Below are 16,202 nucleotides of genomic sequence, written 5' to 3'. Positions count from 1 at the left end.
GGGCAAAGTCTGGAGAGGGCACTGTGCCTTTCTGTCCCTGAGTCCCTCTTACTCTGTCTCCTGGCCTGATGTCAGCAAGGCCTCCTCTACTTTGCTCTGTGCTGTGTACTTGTGTCAGCTTTGACTTGGACAAACTGTTTGACTTTGAGTTACATGTCACGTGTCTTTTCTTTGTCCTTTATGTTCTTTCTTCTTTGAATTGTCCCCATGCTGTTGACTTTTTTTAATCTTTTGTGGTACAGTGCTGTTCAAATAATTTCCAGGAATAATGGAACATTCTAGGCCTGTGCAGACAGCATGGTGGCCACCAGCACACGTGGCTGGTGAGCATTTGTGTGGCTGTGTGACTGGGTTACTTGATGGTCATTCTTGGAAATGCCAGCAGTCCCAGGTCCTGACATCCAGGGCAGTGCAGCCCTCAGTACAGCCAGTGGCCTGAGTACAGATGCTCTCTGCCTAGTCTGGGATGACGGCTGTTCTTCTTTTTTTTATATTGTATCAGTCGACTTGGGGTTATGGTAGCAAATAACATAGACTTGGTTTATTTATTTCTTTTTGTTTTTTCAATACTGGGGTTTGAACTCCAGGCCTCACACTTACTAGGTAGGTGTTATACCACTTGAGCCACTCTACCAACCCCATAGACTTGGTTTAAATAATAAACGTTTATTGTCTAAGTCTTGAAGGCTGTAAAAGCAAGGTGAAGGGATTGCAGGTCTGTTCCTTGGGACCCTCTCCTTGACTTGTAGATGCCATCTTCTCCTTGTGTTCTCACAGGGTTGTGTGTATCTGTGTCCTGATCTCCTTCATGAGGACATAGTCATGTTGGATTAGTCATCCTGATGACCTCATTTTACCTTTTGATCTCCAAATAGTGTCCCATCTAGGATCCTAGGGGTTAGAACTGCAGCATTGTGAGGTTGGGAGAAAGGATATAATTCAACTCATCAGAGATTATTTGCCAGCACTTGGGATCTTACCTGTATGCATCTGTGAATAGCAGGCTTTTCCCAGCTCAGGGTGGGTGTGATAGAGTTACCTTGTGTTCGTTTTCTTGCTGTTGGTATGGCTGCTGGTATGTGTGCTCACGTGCACACAGGCATGACAAGAGGTGCTGTAGTGCCCTGCAATCCCTGGTTTTCCTTTGTGCCCACACCTGCTGTTGAGCATGTTGTCTGTTTTTCCTGGATGCTTCCCTCTGCTATCTGTTTTGCCCTTTGTGTCTCCTGAGGTCTCCCTGTGCTCCTATCCCAATTTCCTGGGTACCCTTCCCATCTGGCCGGCCCATGTCCTCATTGCCCTAGAAGCAGTGCCTTTGGCATTCATTCCCCTGGAGTGCACAGTGCAGATGAACTACAGTTTGTCCTTGACATCTGAGCTGGATTCATGCTCACAGTCGCAGTGTTATCTCCCATGTGTCACTGTGCCTCCTGGAACTCTCAGGTCCTGTCTTTAATTCCCTGGGGTCTGAGATAGCAGAAACCCAGCTGTGATGAGCTGTGACAACCTTCATAGCCATGGGGAAGGGACTTCCGCCTGACTCCATGGCCACATGCTTTGTGGCACACACTGTCCTCAGACTCCTGCCATTACTTCTGTGGGTTCTCCAGGCCCATTTGGATGTGGTGAACAGGGAGACGTGCTGCGGATGCACCTGTGACCTGAGGTGCACAAGGGATCGCCTGTGTGGTCTGGCGAATCTACTGAGGCTTATGAATTTCTTTGAATGCAGCAGGAAATGCCTTCAAGGGTAATAATGGTGAATGAGGTAGCCAAACACACTGACACATCTGTCCTACATGGTTTTCCCTAGGAGAGCATGACATGTTTACAAGCAGGGTTAGAAGAAGACCACAGGTGCCCAGAAGTATTGAGTTCTTCCCTCCATGTCCCGCTCAAAGAGGATGAATCAGACAGACACTGCGTAGGGCTTGAGGTGCTGGAGCTGGAGCAGCTGTCATCCACGCCTTCAGACCAGCACAGCCAAGGTGTGTACCCAGTCTGCCCGGGAGCCTTCCTGGTTCTTGTGCTGTGTCACAAGCTCAAGTCTGTGGGGAGGTCCTGGGGAAGGCTAGTGCCTCAGTTGTGATTTACACCTTTGCCTTGTCACTTCTGCTGGACGTGGTACTTTGTACATGAGGACCATGAGCCTTCCTCCCATGTGGAAGTACTGACCCTTGCTGTGAAGGATCGGCCCTGAGCGAGTGCTATTGTACAAGTTGGAGTTAGGAGAGGGCTGGCCATGGGGCAACCTGTGGCTGCTGGCTTGCTCTGTCTACAGATGTTTTTCTTCAGACTAGGGTTGGCCTGACGGGAATGGCACATTGGGCACAGGTATTGACTGCTTACCTTCAGGAGGGGACGTCACAAAGCATGGAGTACTGGCAGCACCAGGGTAGCGCCATTCACCTTCAGGAGGGAATATTATTGAGACCTGCTCTGCTCCCTCTGGCCCAGTCTAGCAGTTTGCTGGTGAGCCTAAGGCTGTGGGTCATCAGCTAGGGCACAAGGGATGGGGCTGTGAGGTAGTCAGGGGTGGTAGGATAGAGAAGCCACAGTCATTCCAGGGGCATGGTCCCATGGGACAAGAGAGTGGCCATTGTCTGTGATTTCAGGAGGGGTGGGCAGCCAAGGATTGCTGTTGTAAAACACAGTGATGGTGTGGCTAGTGCTCTGCTCAGCCCCAGGGTCATTTCTGGTGGAGATGAGGAGGCCAGGGTCAAAGACCCCACCTTAAGGGAGTATGATCTGGCTCTTCACTGTAGTACTGTGGTATAAGAGCCTATCTATTGGCCAAGAACTCACGTGGGGCTGGATGGAGTAGGCTGAGAGGAGCACTGTCCCACTGGAGAGCCAGGAGCTGACAGGTACATCTGCCCCTCATTATTCTTGTCCTTTCTGCATCTGGGCCGAACCTCTCCAGGGCACACTCAGTCATTGGTGCTGCTGGTGCTTCATGCTGCCCCTGGGATGGGGCTTGTCCTTGCTCTTATTTCAGGGTTTGTGCCTTTGTTTCCCTCTTCTGTAGAGAGAGACCTGGGCCTGGTGGAGGGGAACAGTGTGCCCATCTCACAGACCCAGCCCTCAGGCGCAGTCTTTGGTCTGAAGCTTCAAACAACATGCATCTGCTCATGTCCAATGATAGGTGTGAGGCTTACCTTGGGTGATCAGCAGTGGTTGCCTGTCATGCCTGACCTGAAGGAGCAGCCTGGACTGGCCAGGTGACTGCTGTATAGACTCTGGGGTATGCCTACCACTCAGGGCAAGATAGCACTGTGCCCTGTAGAGGGGACACAGACTATGCCAAGGCTGTTCTGTTGCCTGAGTCCTGTCAAGGTCGCTATTTTGTTGGTGCTCCATGTATGACTGCTCTCCCTGCTTCCTTGTTCCCCAGAGCTCATACAGGTGCATCCCCAGTATGCGCAGAATGGGACGTTGGAAGTAAACACACAGGTGGCGGCCAGAGTCCTGGGTTTGGAAGCTGAGCACAAAGTTAAGCTTTCACTTCTTCAGACTGAGCTCAGGGAAGAAATTGAACTCTTAAAAATAGAAAACCGAAATTTGCATGAGAAGTTACAGCATGAGACCCGTCTGAAAGAGGACCTGGAAAGTGTGAGTAATGACTCCCACAGGGAGGCTCTGCACTTCCCCAGGCTGGTCCTGGGGATGCCCTGAGACTGTGCATGTTAGGTCTTTGGGATATTAGTCCACCAGACTCTCAGAACTGGCCCTCCCAATAAAACGCAGGGGCAGTTTGCAAGACAGGGTCAGATAGCAACTTATCCTGGGCCAGCACTGGTTTTGACTTCTTCCTAGGAAAATGACCATGTGTCCCTAGGGGCTTCAAGGAGAGGCACTGGCCGATTCTGACCTTCATCCCAGTGTCTCAAAATGTCCACATTCTCCAGGCTCTTCCAGGAACTGCACATACTGAGCTCCTTCTTAGCCTTCCTGTGAGTTTGATAAAGTGACTGTGGATACAGTGGTAACACTTCACCCTCTTCAGAGTTATGAAAGGGCTTTGTTATGCAGCCAGTGCAGTTCAAGGTCTTGTCATAATGTTGGGATATATAATTGAAGTGCATTTCTGTGTCTTTTGCATGTGTGTGTTGACTAAACCATGTTCCCTGTGTGTGCTCTCATCCTCTGTTCTCATGCCCTTGCTCTTTGTGAATGCCTTTGAGGATTTTCATTCTCCATCAGGACAGTTTCAGAGGAAGCTGTTTTTATCTGAACGTTTCATCATCATGTTATTTTCAAACTAAGGTATTGGTAGGGACTTTGATCGAGAAAGCTTAAGAGGAGAACCTTGTGGAAAACAGCACGGGGGACAGTGCGTAGGTCAGCGTCTGCGCACGTGCTGACATCTGCAGCCGGTGGCATGCGATCTTTCAGGCACTGCAGCCGGTGGCATGCGATCTTTCAGGCACTGTTCACTGAAGACAGACTTTCCTGATGGACTTCTTGATATTCATGTATATATGTATTTCCCAGGCCACCTTTTGATCTGATGAATCAGTTGCCAAGTAAGGGTTCTGGGGATTGAACTCGGCCTTGCATTTGCTAGTCAAGTCCTCTACCACTTGAACCACATTCCCAATCCTTTTGCTTTTAGTTAGTTTTTTTTTTTTTAAGGTCTTGTGCTTATGCCTAGGCTGACCCCAGACTGTGATCCTCTAACCTCCACCTCCTGAGTAGTTGGGATTACAGGCGTGTACTATCACACCTGTCTTGTTTTTGAGACAGAGTCTTGGTAATTTTTGCCTGGGCTGGCCTCAAATTGTGATCTTCCTGTATCTGCCTCCTAAGGATTAAAGGCATATGCCCCTATGCCTGGCCTATTTTTGTTAATTTTTGCTTTACATATCTGGAATTTCTGTCACTATATATGTACACATTTATGATTGTATAATGTCTTCCTGAAAAATACAACTTTTATCATTAATGAAATGGTCCTTTTCTAATATTCCTTGTCTTGAGATTGACTTTCTCTTTTCTTAATGAAGTCATACCCAACCTTCAGCCTTTATGTGTATTTTCTTTTCCTTTTGTTTCTATCCATTTTATTATTATTATTATTTTTTTAGCAGCACTGGGGTTTGAACTCAGGGCCTCACGCTTGTTTGGCAGGCGCTCTACCACTTGAGCCGCTCTGCTAGCTCCATTTTACTCTGTTGAAGGTCAAGTGCATTTCATATGGCCAGCACATAGTTAGGTATTATTTGATCCATTTTGATTTCTGCCTTTTAAATATAGTGGTCAGGACTTAAAACATTTAACGTAATTATTGATGTGACTGGACTTAGGTCTACCATTTCACTCTGTTGTGATTTTTATTTGTTTCTTTTTTCTTGGCCTTTTGGATTATTTGAATATTTTCTGGAATTGATTTTAACGTATCTGGATTTTTTTTTCCTTTTTTTGTTTGTGGTACTGGGGTTTGAACTGAGGCCCTCTACCACTTTAGCCACTCTGCCAGCCCTCTTTTGTGTTGGGTATTTTCGAGATGGGGGTCTCTTGAACTATTTGCCTGGTTTGGCCTTGAACTGCGTTCTTCTTGATCTCTGCCTCCTCAGTTGTTAGAATTGCAGGCGTGAGTACATGGTATATTGGTTGGTTTTTAAGTTATACTTCTTTGCATTGTTTTTAATGGCTGCTGTAGGGATTAGAACACATACTCTTTAACCTTTCAGTCTTCTTAGAGTTGACATTACACCATTTCACGTACATAGTAAGGTCTGATCATCGTAGATGCACATATCACCTGTGTTGTAAACTCAACAACACCATGTGATACGATTTGCTCTGAAAGTCATGTGTGTTAAAGAAACTGAGGAGAAGAATAGATTTTGACTTTTTCTGGTGTCTTTTGTTTCCTTCTGAGGATCTGAGTTTATGTGCGTATCATTTCCCTTTAGTGCCTAGAGAATTTCCTTCAGCATTTCTTGTATAGGTTTTCTACACAAGGTTTCTTTTATTTGACTAGGTTTTTGCTTCAACCTAGGTCTTTTTTTCAACCTTAATATTTTTTTGGGCTGCTGGGTATTTAAACTCAGGGCCTTGAGCTTGCCAGGTAAGTGCTCTACCCCTTAAGCCACTCCCCTAATCCTTTTCCTTTTAGTTTGTTTTCAGATAGGATCTTGTGCTTTAGTCTGGGAAGGCCTAGAATTGTAATCCTTCTGTTTCACATCCTGAGTGCATGGGATTACAGTCGTGCACTTCATACCCAGCTTGCTTTTTTTTAAGATGTCTCTAACTTTTGCCTGGGTTGGTCTTGAACAGCAATCCTCTTATCTCTGCCTCCCAAGTAGCTGGGGTTATAGGTATGTACCACCATGACCATCCTCTTTATTCTTGAAGAATATCTTTATTGCATAAAATGTCTAGATGGCAGATTTTTTTTGGGTCAGGAAAGATATTACTTAAAACTGTTGGGCGTCTGTGGCTTATACTTGTAATGCCAGCTACTCAGGAGGCAGATATCAAGAGGGTTGTGGTTTGAAGCCAGCCCGGGCAAATAGTTTGTGAGATCCTATCTCAAAAATGCCCATCACAAAAAAGGGCTGGTGGAGTGGCTCAAGGTGTAGGCTCTGAGTTCAAACCCCAGTACTGGAAAAAAAAAAAAGTTAGTTTGGACATTGTGAGTGATATTCAGTAAGCCTGCCTTGATTGTGGGTTTATCATACTCAGTTTTCCAAGTGTAGTCAAAAGAAAATTTCCCATGTTCATTGCGCAGCTCGGTTGACGTAGAGAAGCTCTCAGTCAATTCTGCATTATCATCAGTTGTGTTTACACTCCACGCATCCTGATTATCCGTGGTTTTTCCTCAGTGGCAGTTTGCTTGGTACCATATACCTGTGGATACCAGGGTCTCCTGTGGTGCAGAAACTGTATTCTCTTAAGTTCTTCTAAAAACTTTTAGCTTTTTTGTTTCAGCAAGCAGTTAGCTTGGCTAAGTTCAGACTCCTCCATCTTCTCTGTTTTGGGCTCAGTATAGAGTTCTTTAAGTTTTAGATAGTCTGTTGTATATATGTATGGATAAAGGGCCAGCTTGAGGTTTGGAGCCAGCCTGACTCTGTCCTAAGGTTCACACAAGTGAGGTTATGGGATTTCTGTGCAGAGGGCACAGTGAGACTTTACTGTCAGCCAGAAGCCTTGAAAGACAAATGACCCAAGGCCCTTTCCTCGTGAGTGTCAAGCCCACTTCCAGGGTTAGCCTATCCCTCGGCTCTCCTCAGGGACTTCATAGTTATTAACAGTCCAGTGAAAGTTTGCAGCCATCATCCCTGGAGGGTTGGTTTGATCAGGGCTGGCAGTAGTTGTCAGAAGCAGGACCGTAGTAAGGAATTGAGACCACTTTCATATTTCTATTTTGGCTTTGGTTTCTTATTGATGACATTTAGAGATTTATTGGAATGTTTTCTTCCCTTTTGAAACTTGAGGTATTTGCGTCAAGTTTCTCGTTCTCCTCCCTGTTCACAAGGCACCTTTAGAATTATTAGTCTAGTGTATGACAGCTCAGGAGACTGGAACTCAGTAACTGTTTGCTTTTCTCATGTCTCTTGGACTTCTAATCTTGCTCCTGTTGGAGGCGGCCTTGCTTTGCAGAAGACCCAGGCTGGGCTGGGTCTTAGTTGCCATTGCTCTTGGTCATAACAGAGGAGGCCTATGCTCCAGTCTTATGTATTTTTTTTAGGTGTTAGTTTTTGTTGAGGCAAGCAGGAAATGTTAAATTTGATTATTTTAGGTTCCTTCCATTGTCATCCACACAGGAAGCATTCCAGTGCTGCGTTCAGCATGGTTTTGTGTGTTGTAGAAGTTTCCCATCTCCTGATCTTCCCCTTTAATTGCTTTCCTCTTAATATACTCTTGTCATCTATAGGTAAAACATGCTCTAGTTGAAGATCATCAGGAGGAACGAAACAAAGCTGAGGAGAAAATTCAGCTAATGAAACAAGAGCTCAAAAAAAAAGAAGCGGAGTGGGAGCTTTCACATGAGGACCTAAAGAGAAAAGCTGAGGAGAGATTAGCCTCGATGCTTCTTGAGCTGAGAGAACAGACTGAGTCTGAGAAACAGTCTATAATGAGCAGGTTTGAGCTGCGAGAGGCGAGCATGAAGCACCTTCAGGACCAGCAGGCAGCCCAGATCCTGGGCCTGGAGAGGTCCCTGATGGAGCAGCAGAGCCGCCTGCGGCAGCTGGAACAAGGACTCACTGCAGATGAGGCTCTGTTGTGCAGTCAGTGTGGCCAGGAGCCCCCTGCAGCCCAGGACGGGGAGCATACCCTGCTACTCCGTGAAAAGGAGGACTGTGCCCTCCAGCTGATGGTGGCCCAGAACAGGTAGGTGAGGCTGTGAAGCTGGTTGCTAGAGATGCTGGCAGAGACTGAGAGGCAGGTGCCCTTGATCTGCAGTGGGGCTCTCAGCTGGGCAGATCTGGAAGGAGGTGTGGGGCAAGTTTTCACCACAAACCACAAGGGGACAGTCTTGTGCTCTGTGACAGATATACCGGCAGCAGGGCACCTGTTGCTCCTTGTGGAGCATGCATCTTGAGTCACACCTCCAGCCCGCTATTTTTTTCTTTTTTTTTTTGAGACAGAGTCTCACTGTGTAACCTGGGCTCCTGAGTGCTAGGATTATAGGCATGTACCACTATGCCTGGACTTTGTGGTTTTTTTGTTGTTGTTTTTGGTTTTTGTGAAAGGTTCTCACTGGTCTCAAACTCTTGTTCCTTGTACCTCAGTCTCTCGAATGCTGAGATTTCAGGCATGCACCACCACACCTGTCTATACTTCTATTCATTTTCATGTTTTAAGATTTCACTAGTTGGGAGGCAGAGATCAGGAAGATCACAGTTGAGGCCAGCCTGGGCAAGAAATTAAGACTTTATCTCAACAAAAAAGAAATTAAGACTTTATCTCCCACCTATCTGGGAGGCATAGGTAGGAAGAACAAGATCTCAGGCTAGCTTGGACAAAAACACAAGAACCAATCTGAAAAATGACCTAAAGCAAAAAGGGCTGGAGGTATGGCTTAAGTGGTTAAGTGCTTGCTTAGCAAGCACAGGATTCTGAGTTCAAACTCCAGTACTGCCAAAAAAACAAATGAACAAAAAAACATGCAGAACCAGAGCCCTCTGAGGAATCACATGGATATGCAGCTCATTTAGATGGGTGCTTTTCTCATTCCTTTAACTTAAGCATAACCTTTTTAAAATGTTTTTCCTAAAATATAGTTCCCTGAAGTTTTGGGTAAATTCAGAGCGTAACCAGGTTGTTGGCCTCTAGTAGTGTCAACCCTTTTGCAGACCTCAGTGCCTGTGCTGTGGATGTCTAGGCATTCTTGTCATTGGGCCATTGGACCTGCTGTTGTCCTCTGTCCTCCCCAGCCTCTCCCCAGCATCACAAGGATGCGCAGGAGTTTCACTCTGGGTTTGAGAAATTGAGTTCAGGATTCAGACTTACCACATCTGGGCCAGATGTTCAACCCCATGGGATCTTACTGCCCCACATCATGGAAAGATTAAATGAGAAATTCTGTGAAAGGACTCTTACAGTATCTGGCTGGGTTAGCACAGAGAGTTACAACTTTTTTTTTTAGTGTAAAGGTAGAAAATTTATTAAGTGAAAGGACAAACCTCTCACAGGAGAGGTAGAGATCCTGAGTGTGTTGCCGGAGAGTCACAGCTCTTGCCAATGCATCATGACAAGCATTGGGGACCTCTGCACTGTTCTGAGCTCATGGTTCCACGGGAGGGCCCCTGTTCTTCTTGTTAGAATTAAGTCTTCCCTTAGGATTGCTGCCATTAACTCCACAGGCCCCTGAAGGTAATACCCTTCCTTGTGGTGCAGAGTGGGCTGAGGACCTGAAGTGACTTGTTGCTCCTGCTGTGTGTGGTCCTATAGGGATGCATATGCAGTTTCCCTGTTGATGCTGTATCCTTCCTGTAGCCTGACTCTGTGACTCCAGCCCCTGAGTCACTTGGGCTTCCTGTGGCTCATCCTGAGCTCTCCCTGAGGGTGGTTTAGAGCCAGGGCCAAGGCAACTAGCTTCCTGTGAAAAATATGACTCGGGGTTCAGAGGGGATGGGTGCAGTGTGTTCATTGCACTTGATGCCTGTGTTTACCTTGAGTGTTGTCTCAGGTTTTTGGAGGAACGTAAAGAGATCATGGAGAAGTTCACTGCAGAACAAGATGCCTTTCTGCGGGAGGCCCAGGAGAAACACACCCAGGAGCTCCAGCTCCTGCAGCAGGGACATCAACAACAGCTTCTGTCTTTGAGGACAGAGCTTGAGAACAGGCACCAGGCCGAGCTTGCTGAGCGGATGGCCTCCCTGAAGAGTGAGCAGCGAGTCCTCCTTGAGACCCGTGTGGCTGAATTGCAGGAAAAACATGCTGCTGAAATCAGTGCTTTGGAGACGAGGCATTTGTCAAACCTGGATGCTCTGGAGTCCTGTTACCTGGCTGACATTCAGACTGTTCAGCAAGAGCACAGGCAGGCTCTGGAGCTTTTGCAAGTAGAGCTTGCAGAACAGCTACAGAGAAAGGACTCATCTCACCAAGCAATTTTGACTCAGGAGTTGGAGAAACTTAAGCTGAAACATGACAAGGAGCTTCAATCTGCAAAGGACAGCCTGAGAATTGAAATGAGCGCCAAACATACAGAGCAGCTAACAGCCCTGTCCACTGAGCTACAGAGCGCACACCAGGTGAGGTACTGGAGGCCCCTTCCTCTGGCACAGGTCGGGTTTTCCTTGTTATCTGTGTGTGTTGGCCACATGGTTTGTGTGTGTGTGTGTGTGTGCGCTCGCACACATCTTTAAGTGTCAGTGTGCCTTCACATAGGTCAGTGTGTATCTCTGTGAGGCGTGTGCATATGTCTGTGTTGTGCCCTTGTGACTGACTGTGTGTTTACATATCTGTGTGCATTTTGCATGTGTGTCTGTGTGTCTCATAAATGCTGACAGCAGTGGTGACTTCTGGTCTCTCTGCTGATGGCACATACAGTGGGTTTCCAGGTATTTGGGGCATAGTTTTTATATAAGTGCATGGGAGTGGTTTTCAGGATCTCCTTGAGGTCAACCTGAGTCTCTGCTATGAGATGTGGTTTTTCTTTTTTCTTTTTTTTTTTTTTTTTTTAATGGTACTAAGGTTTGAACTTAGGGCCTCATACTTGCTAGGCAGGTGCTCTACCACATGAGCCACTTCACCAGCCCTGAGGTGTGGTTTTGATGCTCAAGTAGGTAGATCTGATATTTGTGTTGTGTGTATAGAGCTTTGGCTCTCTTTCTATTGATAGTTCCTGAAATTAAATGCTTTTCTTAAGTGTAGTGACTATCCTTTTGACAGGCACATCAGGTTTTTTTTTTTGTATGAAGGTGAGTTTCTGGTGAAATGTCCATGGGCCAGCAACTATCTTACTGAGCATGCTTCATACTTCCTCATGCCCTTTCCTAGCCTGTGGGATTCCATCTTCCTGAGATGGACAGGACTGTTCTGTGTAGTTCATTTTGCAGTTGGGAGTTATGGACCCTGGGCCAGACGCTGCCCCAGGTGCTTGTCTCCTTGCCCGTGGGATGGTGGGTACAGTGTCCTAGCATCTATACTGGCCCAGAGAAGGTGGAGCCATGCCGTCTATCTGGACTGATTTAGATTGCTGTCTGATACTGCTGGGAGGCCCCAGGTGAGTCCTGCCTCTGCAGGCACAGCCACAACCACAGCCTCTGTCTCAGTGTCTCTCATCCTGGCTGGGTCTCAGGTGGCAGATGCTGGGGGTGCATTTGTTCCAACCTGTGGATCCAAGCCTGTAGGCTTTCTTGATTCATTTAGTTTAAAGAAAGTGAAGTTCTAAGAGAATATTCAGAAAGCAGAAACATGCATATCACACATATGTGAAAATACATATTTTCAACCATGGCTGAAGTTTATTGGTGGCAAAATTTAATTGTGAGAAGCATGTGGAATGTTTGCCACCTTGCACCCATGGTAAGCCTGGGGAGGGCGCAGTGCCCTGGGGTGTGACACCTGTGGATGCTCTCTTGGCAGGAGAAGCTAGCTGCAGCCCTGTGTGATCAGAGGCGCCAGCTGGAGGAGGAGAAGGTTGCAGCTCTGGACAGGGTAGGCACTGAGGTTCTGTTGTTAGAGCACCAGCACCAAGCCACCCTGCAGGAGCTGGGAGATGCACTGGCAACTGAGACACAGAAGTCACGAGCAGAGCTGGCCAAGCCCCAGGAGCTGCACGGACAGGCTACGCAGGTGAGCTCTTGTGTGTGACAGGATGGGCTGCTCAGGTGAGCTCCAGCATTTAGCAGTCCATGTAGTTGACAAGCATCTTGGAGCCCTGGTTGTGGGCACTGGGTATGTGCTTAAGGAATTCAGCTCCACAGGGAGCATGTCAAGCACCTGCTCATCCAGACAGACACAAGCAGATGTCTGTGAGAGGTGTGCTACTGGGCTCCCTCAGTGACTGTCTCTGGGGGGGTATGGCCCTGGCTTGGTCTTACAGGCAGTCTGTGGCTCCTGGGGCAATGTGCATGGATCTGTACCAAAGGCCATTTGCCAACTGGATGCAAAAGGGATTGGTGGCGACTGGGCTGGTCTAGGTGAGAGTTGGCTTAAGCCCCTGAGAGGTATAGGGATGGGGAAGTGAATGGTGAAGCTGTCCAATGGAGTGTGGTTGGTGCTAGCAGTGGCATATACACATCGGAGGTTGACAGGGAGGCTGCAGTTGAGGTGTTGGTGTATCTCTGTGAGAGAATGCAGAGGATGGTATAGGTCACAAACCTGGGGGTTTGTGACTGTGTCCACACAGTGCATGACTAGATGCTCTTATAAATCTGCAACATTGTATGTATGGTTTCTTCTTCAGAGCATGTCCAAGTGTCTTGTCAAATTATTATTTTTTTTTCCTTTTATTCATATGTGCATAATGTCTTGTCAAATTATGTGGTGGTTTTGTGAGTGACAAAGTCTAGAAAGCATTCAGAACCTCTTTTGTACTTGAGAGGCTACCATGGAGGGGCCTGGCTGATGTCCCTATGATCTGTGTGGTCCTGTGGGACCTGCTCCCTCTGCATCCGTGCAAGAGAGTACTTGTCACCAGAGTCTTCCCCTGTGTAGAGGCTGGGCCGTATACCCTGACCCCACTGCAGTTCTCTTCCCGCCCCCTCCCCAGTCTACTGAGCTTGCAAATATAGTCTGTGTGCATGCATACGCTCTTGGAATTACCTGAGGATCCTGGCTGGGCACCCAAGGCCTGGGTGTTCCATGATCTAAAAGGCTAGTGTCTTCTGGGAGTGGGAAGAGAAGAGTTTCTGTATGTTTAGTACCTTACAATTAATTTGGTGTTTTCTGTAAATCATGTGCCAAGTTATTGAGATGACTAGTTTTTATAATGTCTGTCTCAAGGGGCTTTATAAAAACAAGGACACACTAATACCCCATTTCTAACCATCAGATAAGGCCCTTGAATTTGCCTAAGTTTGACTAGATGAGCAGTTAAAATAGTTGCTGCCCATAGTCATGTGTGACATATGGATTGATTTCCAAAATTAATATTTAAACTGTTCTGTTTTTTTTTTCACAAGGACACTCCCCAGTTGAGAATTAGAGATGATTACAAAAATAAAAGGAAGCATAAAATGAGATTTCCCCATTTGTTTGAAAGTCTGGTAGTTGGTCTCTATCCCCTTCGAAGCACAAGTGGCTGCAGGAGGATGACTATGTCTGCCAACAGGAAGGTGCTGAGGATTTGAGACCCAGATGAGGCCTGGATCCTGTGAGGAGGCCAGCACTGTGCTCTGAGACTGGAATTTACTCACATAGTATGGTTTGTGAATTGGATTGCAGAGGCACCATACCTCCTGTTTTGAGCCACTGCCCTGAGCTGCCAGAGTGCTGAAGTGGCTGAGTAGCTCTCTGCTTCCTCTGCAGAAATCAGACTCTTGTCTCCTGCTGCCTGGAACTGACACTGAAGAAACTCTCTGGTCACCAATAGGCAACCCTTGCCTATCTTGTCTGTTCATAACACAAGGAGCCATGTGCTTTTGAAGTCATGTGTTTTGTTCTCTGGCATGTTTGCTCTTATGTGGTGATGCTGTCCAGTACTTGGGGGCATCTGTGGTGACACTATTGTGTGTCTGGGGCAAAATGTGGAGTGTCTGGGCATCTCTGAGCATTTCCAAGTATGGTGCAGCTTTGCTCAGTTGCTCCTCTGTCTCCTTGTCTGAGTATGTGCATGATCGATGTCCTTCCATGTGTTTGTGTCCACCTGATTTCAGAGAAAAAGGCAATTGCGCTATGGTGAAGTAGGGATGTAGCTTCGTTATTTTGTCTTAACTTTTCTTTTAGTGGTGGGGGGGAATTTCAATATATATAGAAATTGGATAAATAAACCCTTCATCCTGATACCCACTGGGGTATGCATTTAGTATATCATCCCCCGATACACCAGGACCCATCCTAACCTGAAAAGTAATTCTTTTATTTTCTTGCATTTCCAGCCCAAGCTCTCACTTCTTCCTGGCTGTGGTTGTGCAAACGAGGATCTGCACAGGGCTTTGCATATACTGGGTTTTTAAAAATTTCTTTCCTGTGATGTCAGTGATCTTCCCCTTTGCTCCCTGGGTCCATCTGGGTAGGTCTTCAGGTATGATCAGACTTGCCTCAGGTATGAGGCACTTCCTCTGCTGTCCTCTCAGACTCTGCCTCAGGCAGACATTATAGAAAGCTTCAGGGTGCTCCCTGGGGTGCCAGGGCCTTTGTCCCAAAATAGCAGGGACATACTGTTCTTGCTGTTCAGCCATGCTCTGTCTGTGCCACAAATATCTTTGCACCTGCCTGGCGAGCAGGGCTGCTTGTCAGCAGGCTCATTCAGTATATGCTCATGAGGCAGTCAGGTTACTTTCCTGGTCACTGCCCTTGGAGTTGATTGTGAGAAACATTCTCTGAAAACATAAGCCTGATTTCTTTTCAGTGATGAAGTTTCCTGAGCTGGTGACATTAAGCAGAGCCTGGAGTGCAGAAGTGTCTGTGGTGTGACCAGTAGTGATTGTGCTGGACTGTTTCATATTTTCTTGTATAAAACCCAAACCTTTAACTTTTGAAAGGTTGAGCACCTGTGGTCAGTTTAGATGTAGTTTGAATGTCTTTGATTCATTATGGGCAAATTTATCTTCATTTTCATGGTTTTTTTTTTTTTTGTGCACTACCCCTTCCTTTTGTTTTCCTCCAGACATACCTGCTATATTTTGTAATGACTAGAATATATATATATATATTTTCTGTAGTCTTGTTGATTTTTAGAAAAACCTAAGAATATCTTTTTTTGTTTTTGTTTTTTGGCAGGATGGGGGTTTTGAACTTAGGGCTTTGCACTTGCAGAGCAGGAACTCTGCTGCTTGAGTCGCACCTCCAGTCTATTTTGCTTTGGTTATTTTGGAGATGGGATCTTGTGAACTATGCCCTAGCTGACTTTGAACCATGATCCTCCCAATCTCAGTCTCCCAAGTAGCTAGGATTATGGGTGTGAGCCCAACTGAGAATAACTTTTTAAAAAACATCTTTTCTTACATTGACCTTACCATTTAGAACACAGTAAACTAAGCAGAGTTTTTCTTAAGGCTGGAAATAGAAAAGACTGTAAAGGAAGCCTCCCTGAGATGCTGCAGAGGTAGAACCTCCTACGAGCTGTGGAGCCAGGTCAACTTTCCAGACAGCTGGCCTTCTAGAAGCCCTAGGCCTGCAAGGTTCTGGGCTGCACATTTGCAAAATGTCCTTGCTTGCCCCTGAGCGTCTCCTAGCAGCTACTCCGTCTGTCCTGCTGTTGGGCTGCCTCAGGATAGGAGGGAGGCCTGGCTGCCCGCTTTGTGTTTGCTGCTCTCTGCCCACGTGCTGCCTGGTCTTATCTAGTATGTCTCTGTAAATGCCTTATAGCCCTTCCTGAGACAGAGAAGGTGAGGAAATGCCACGGGACCATTCTCCAGCTGAGTGGGGCCTGCAGCTCTGCTTTGGACAGCAGGCTTAATATCTACTTGTCTGGGCCCATGTTCTGTGTAGAATCACCCCACCCTCTCCATTCACAGTCAGTGACAATGAGGCCCTTTATTTCAGTAATATGTTAGTTCATCTAGGTGATCCTTATTAAAAATATATTATTTTGGGAAGAAAGCATGTTTACCTTCTAAAAGCTGAAGGAACCCAGGTTT

At 46.6% G+C, this 16,202-nt stretch overlaps 1 protein-coding gene across 9 annotated transcripts in view; it reads left to right on the top strand.

The window, feature by feature from the left end:
* The window catches only part of Pcnt (pericentrin), a 92,905-nt gene that overhangs the window by 15,038 nt on the left and 61,665 nt on the right, over window positions 1–16,202 (top strand). For 8 of the 9 annotated variants that reach the window (XM_074072438.1, XM_074072440.1, XM_074072439.1 and 5 more), the window contains 5 exons: window positions 1,814–1,988; window positions 3,395–3,612; window positions 7,883–8,340; window positions 10,142–10,706; window positions 12,043–12,252. In XM_074072438.1, coding sequence (XP_073928539.1) covers window positions 1,814–1,988; window positions 3,395–3,612; window positions 7,883–8,340; window positions 10,142–10,706; window positions 12,043–12,252 — 1,626 coding nt within the window. The remainder of the gene's footprint in view (window positions 1–1,813; window positions 1,989–3,394; window positions 3,613–7,882; window positions 8,341–10,141; window positions 10,707–12,042; window positions 12,253–16,202) is intronic. The other variant, XM_074072442.1, reaches the window with a different exon arrangement.

Source organism: Castor canadensis, chromosome 5, assembly GCF_047511655.1.
Source record: "Castor canadensis chromosome 5, mCasCan1.hap1v2, whole genome shotgun sequence".
Lineage (NCBI taxonomy): Eukaryota > Metazoa > Chordata > Mammalia > Rodentia > Castoridae > Castor > Castor canadensis.
The sequence above is the reverse complement of the archived record's forward strand: the minus strand, read 5'-3'. Positions and strand labels throughout refer to the sequence as shown.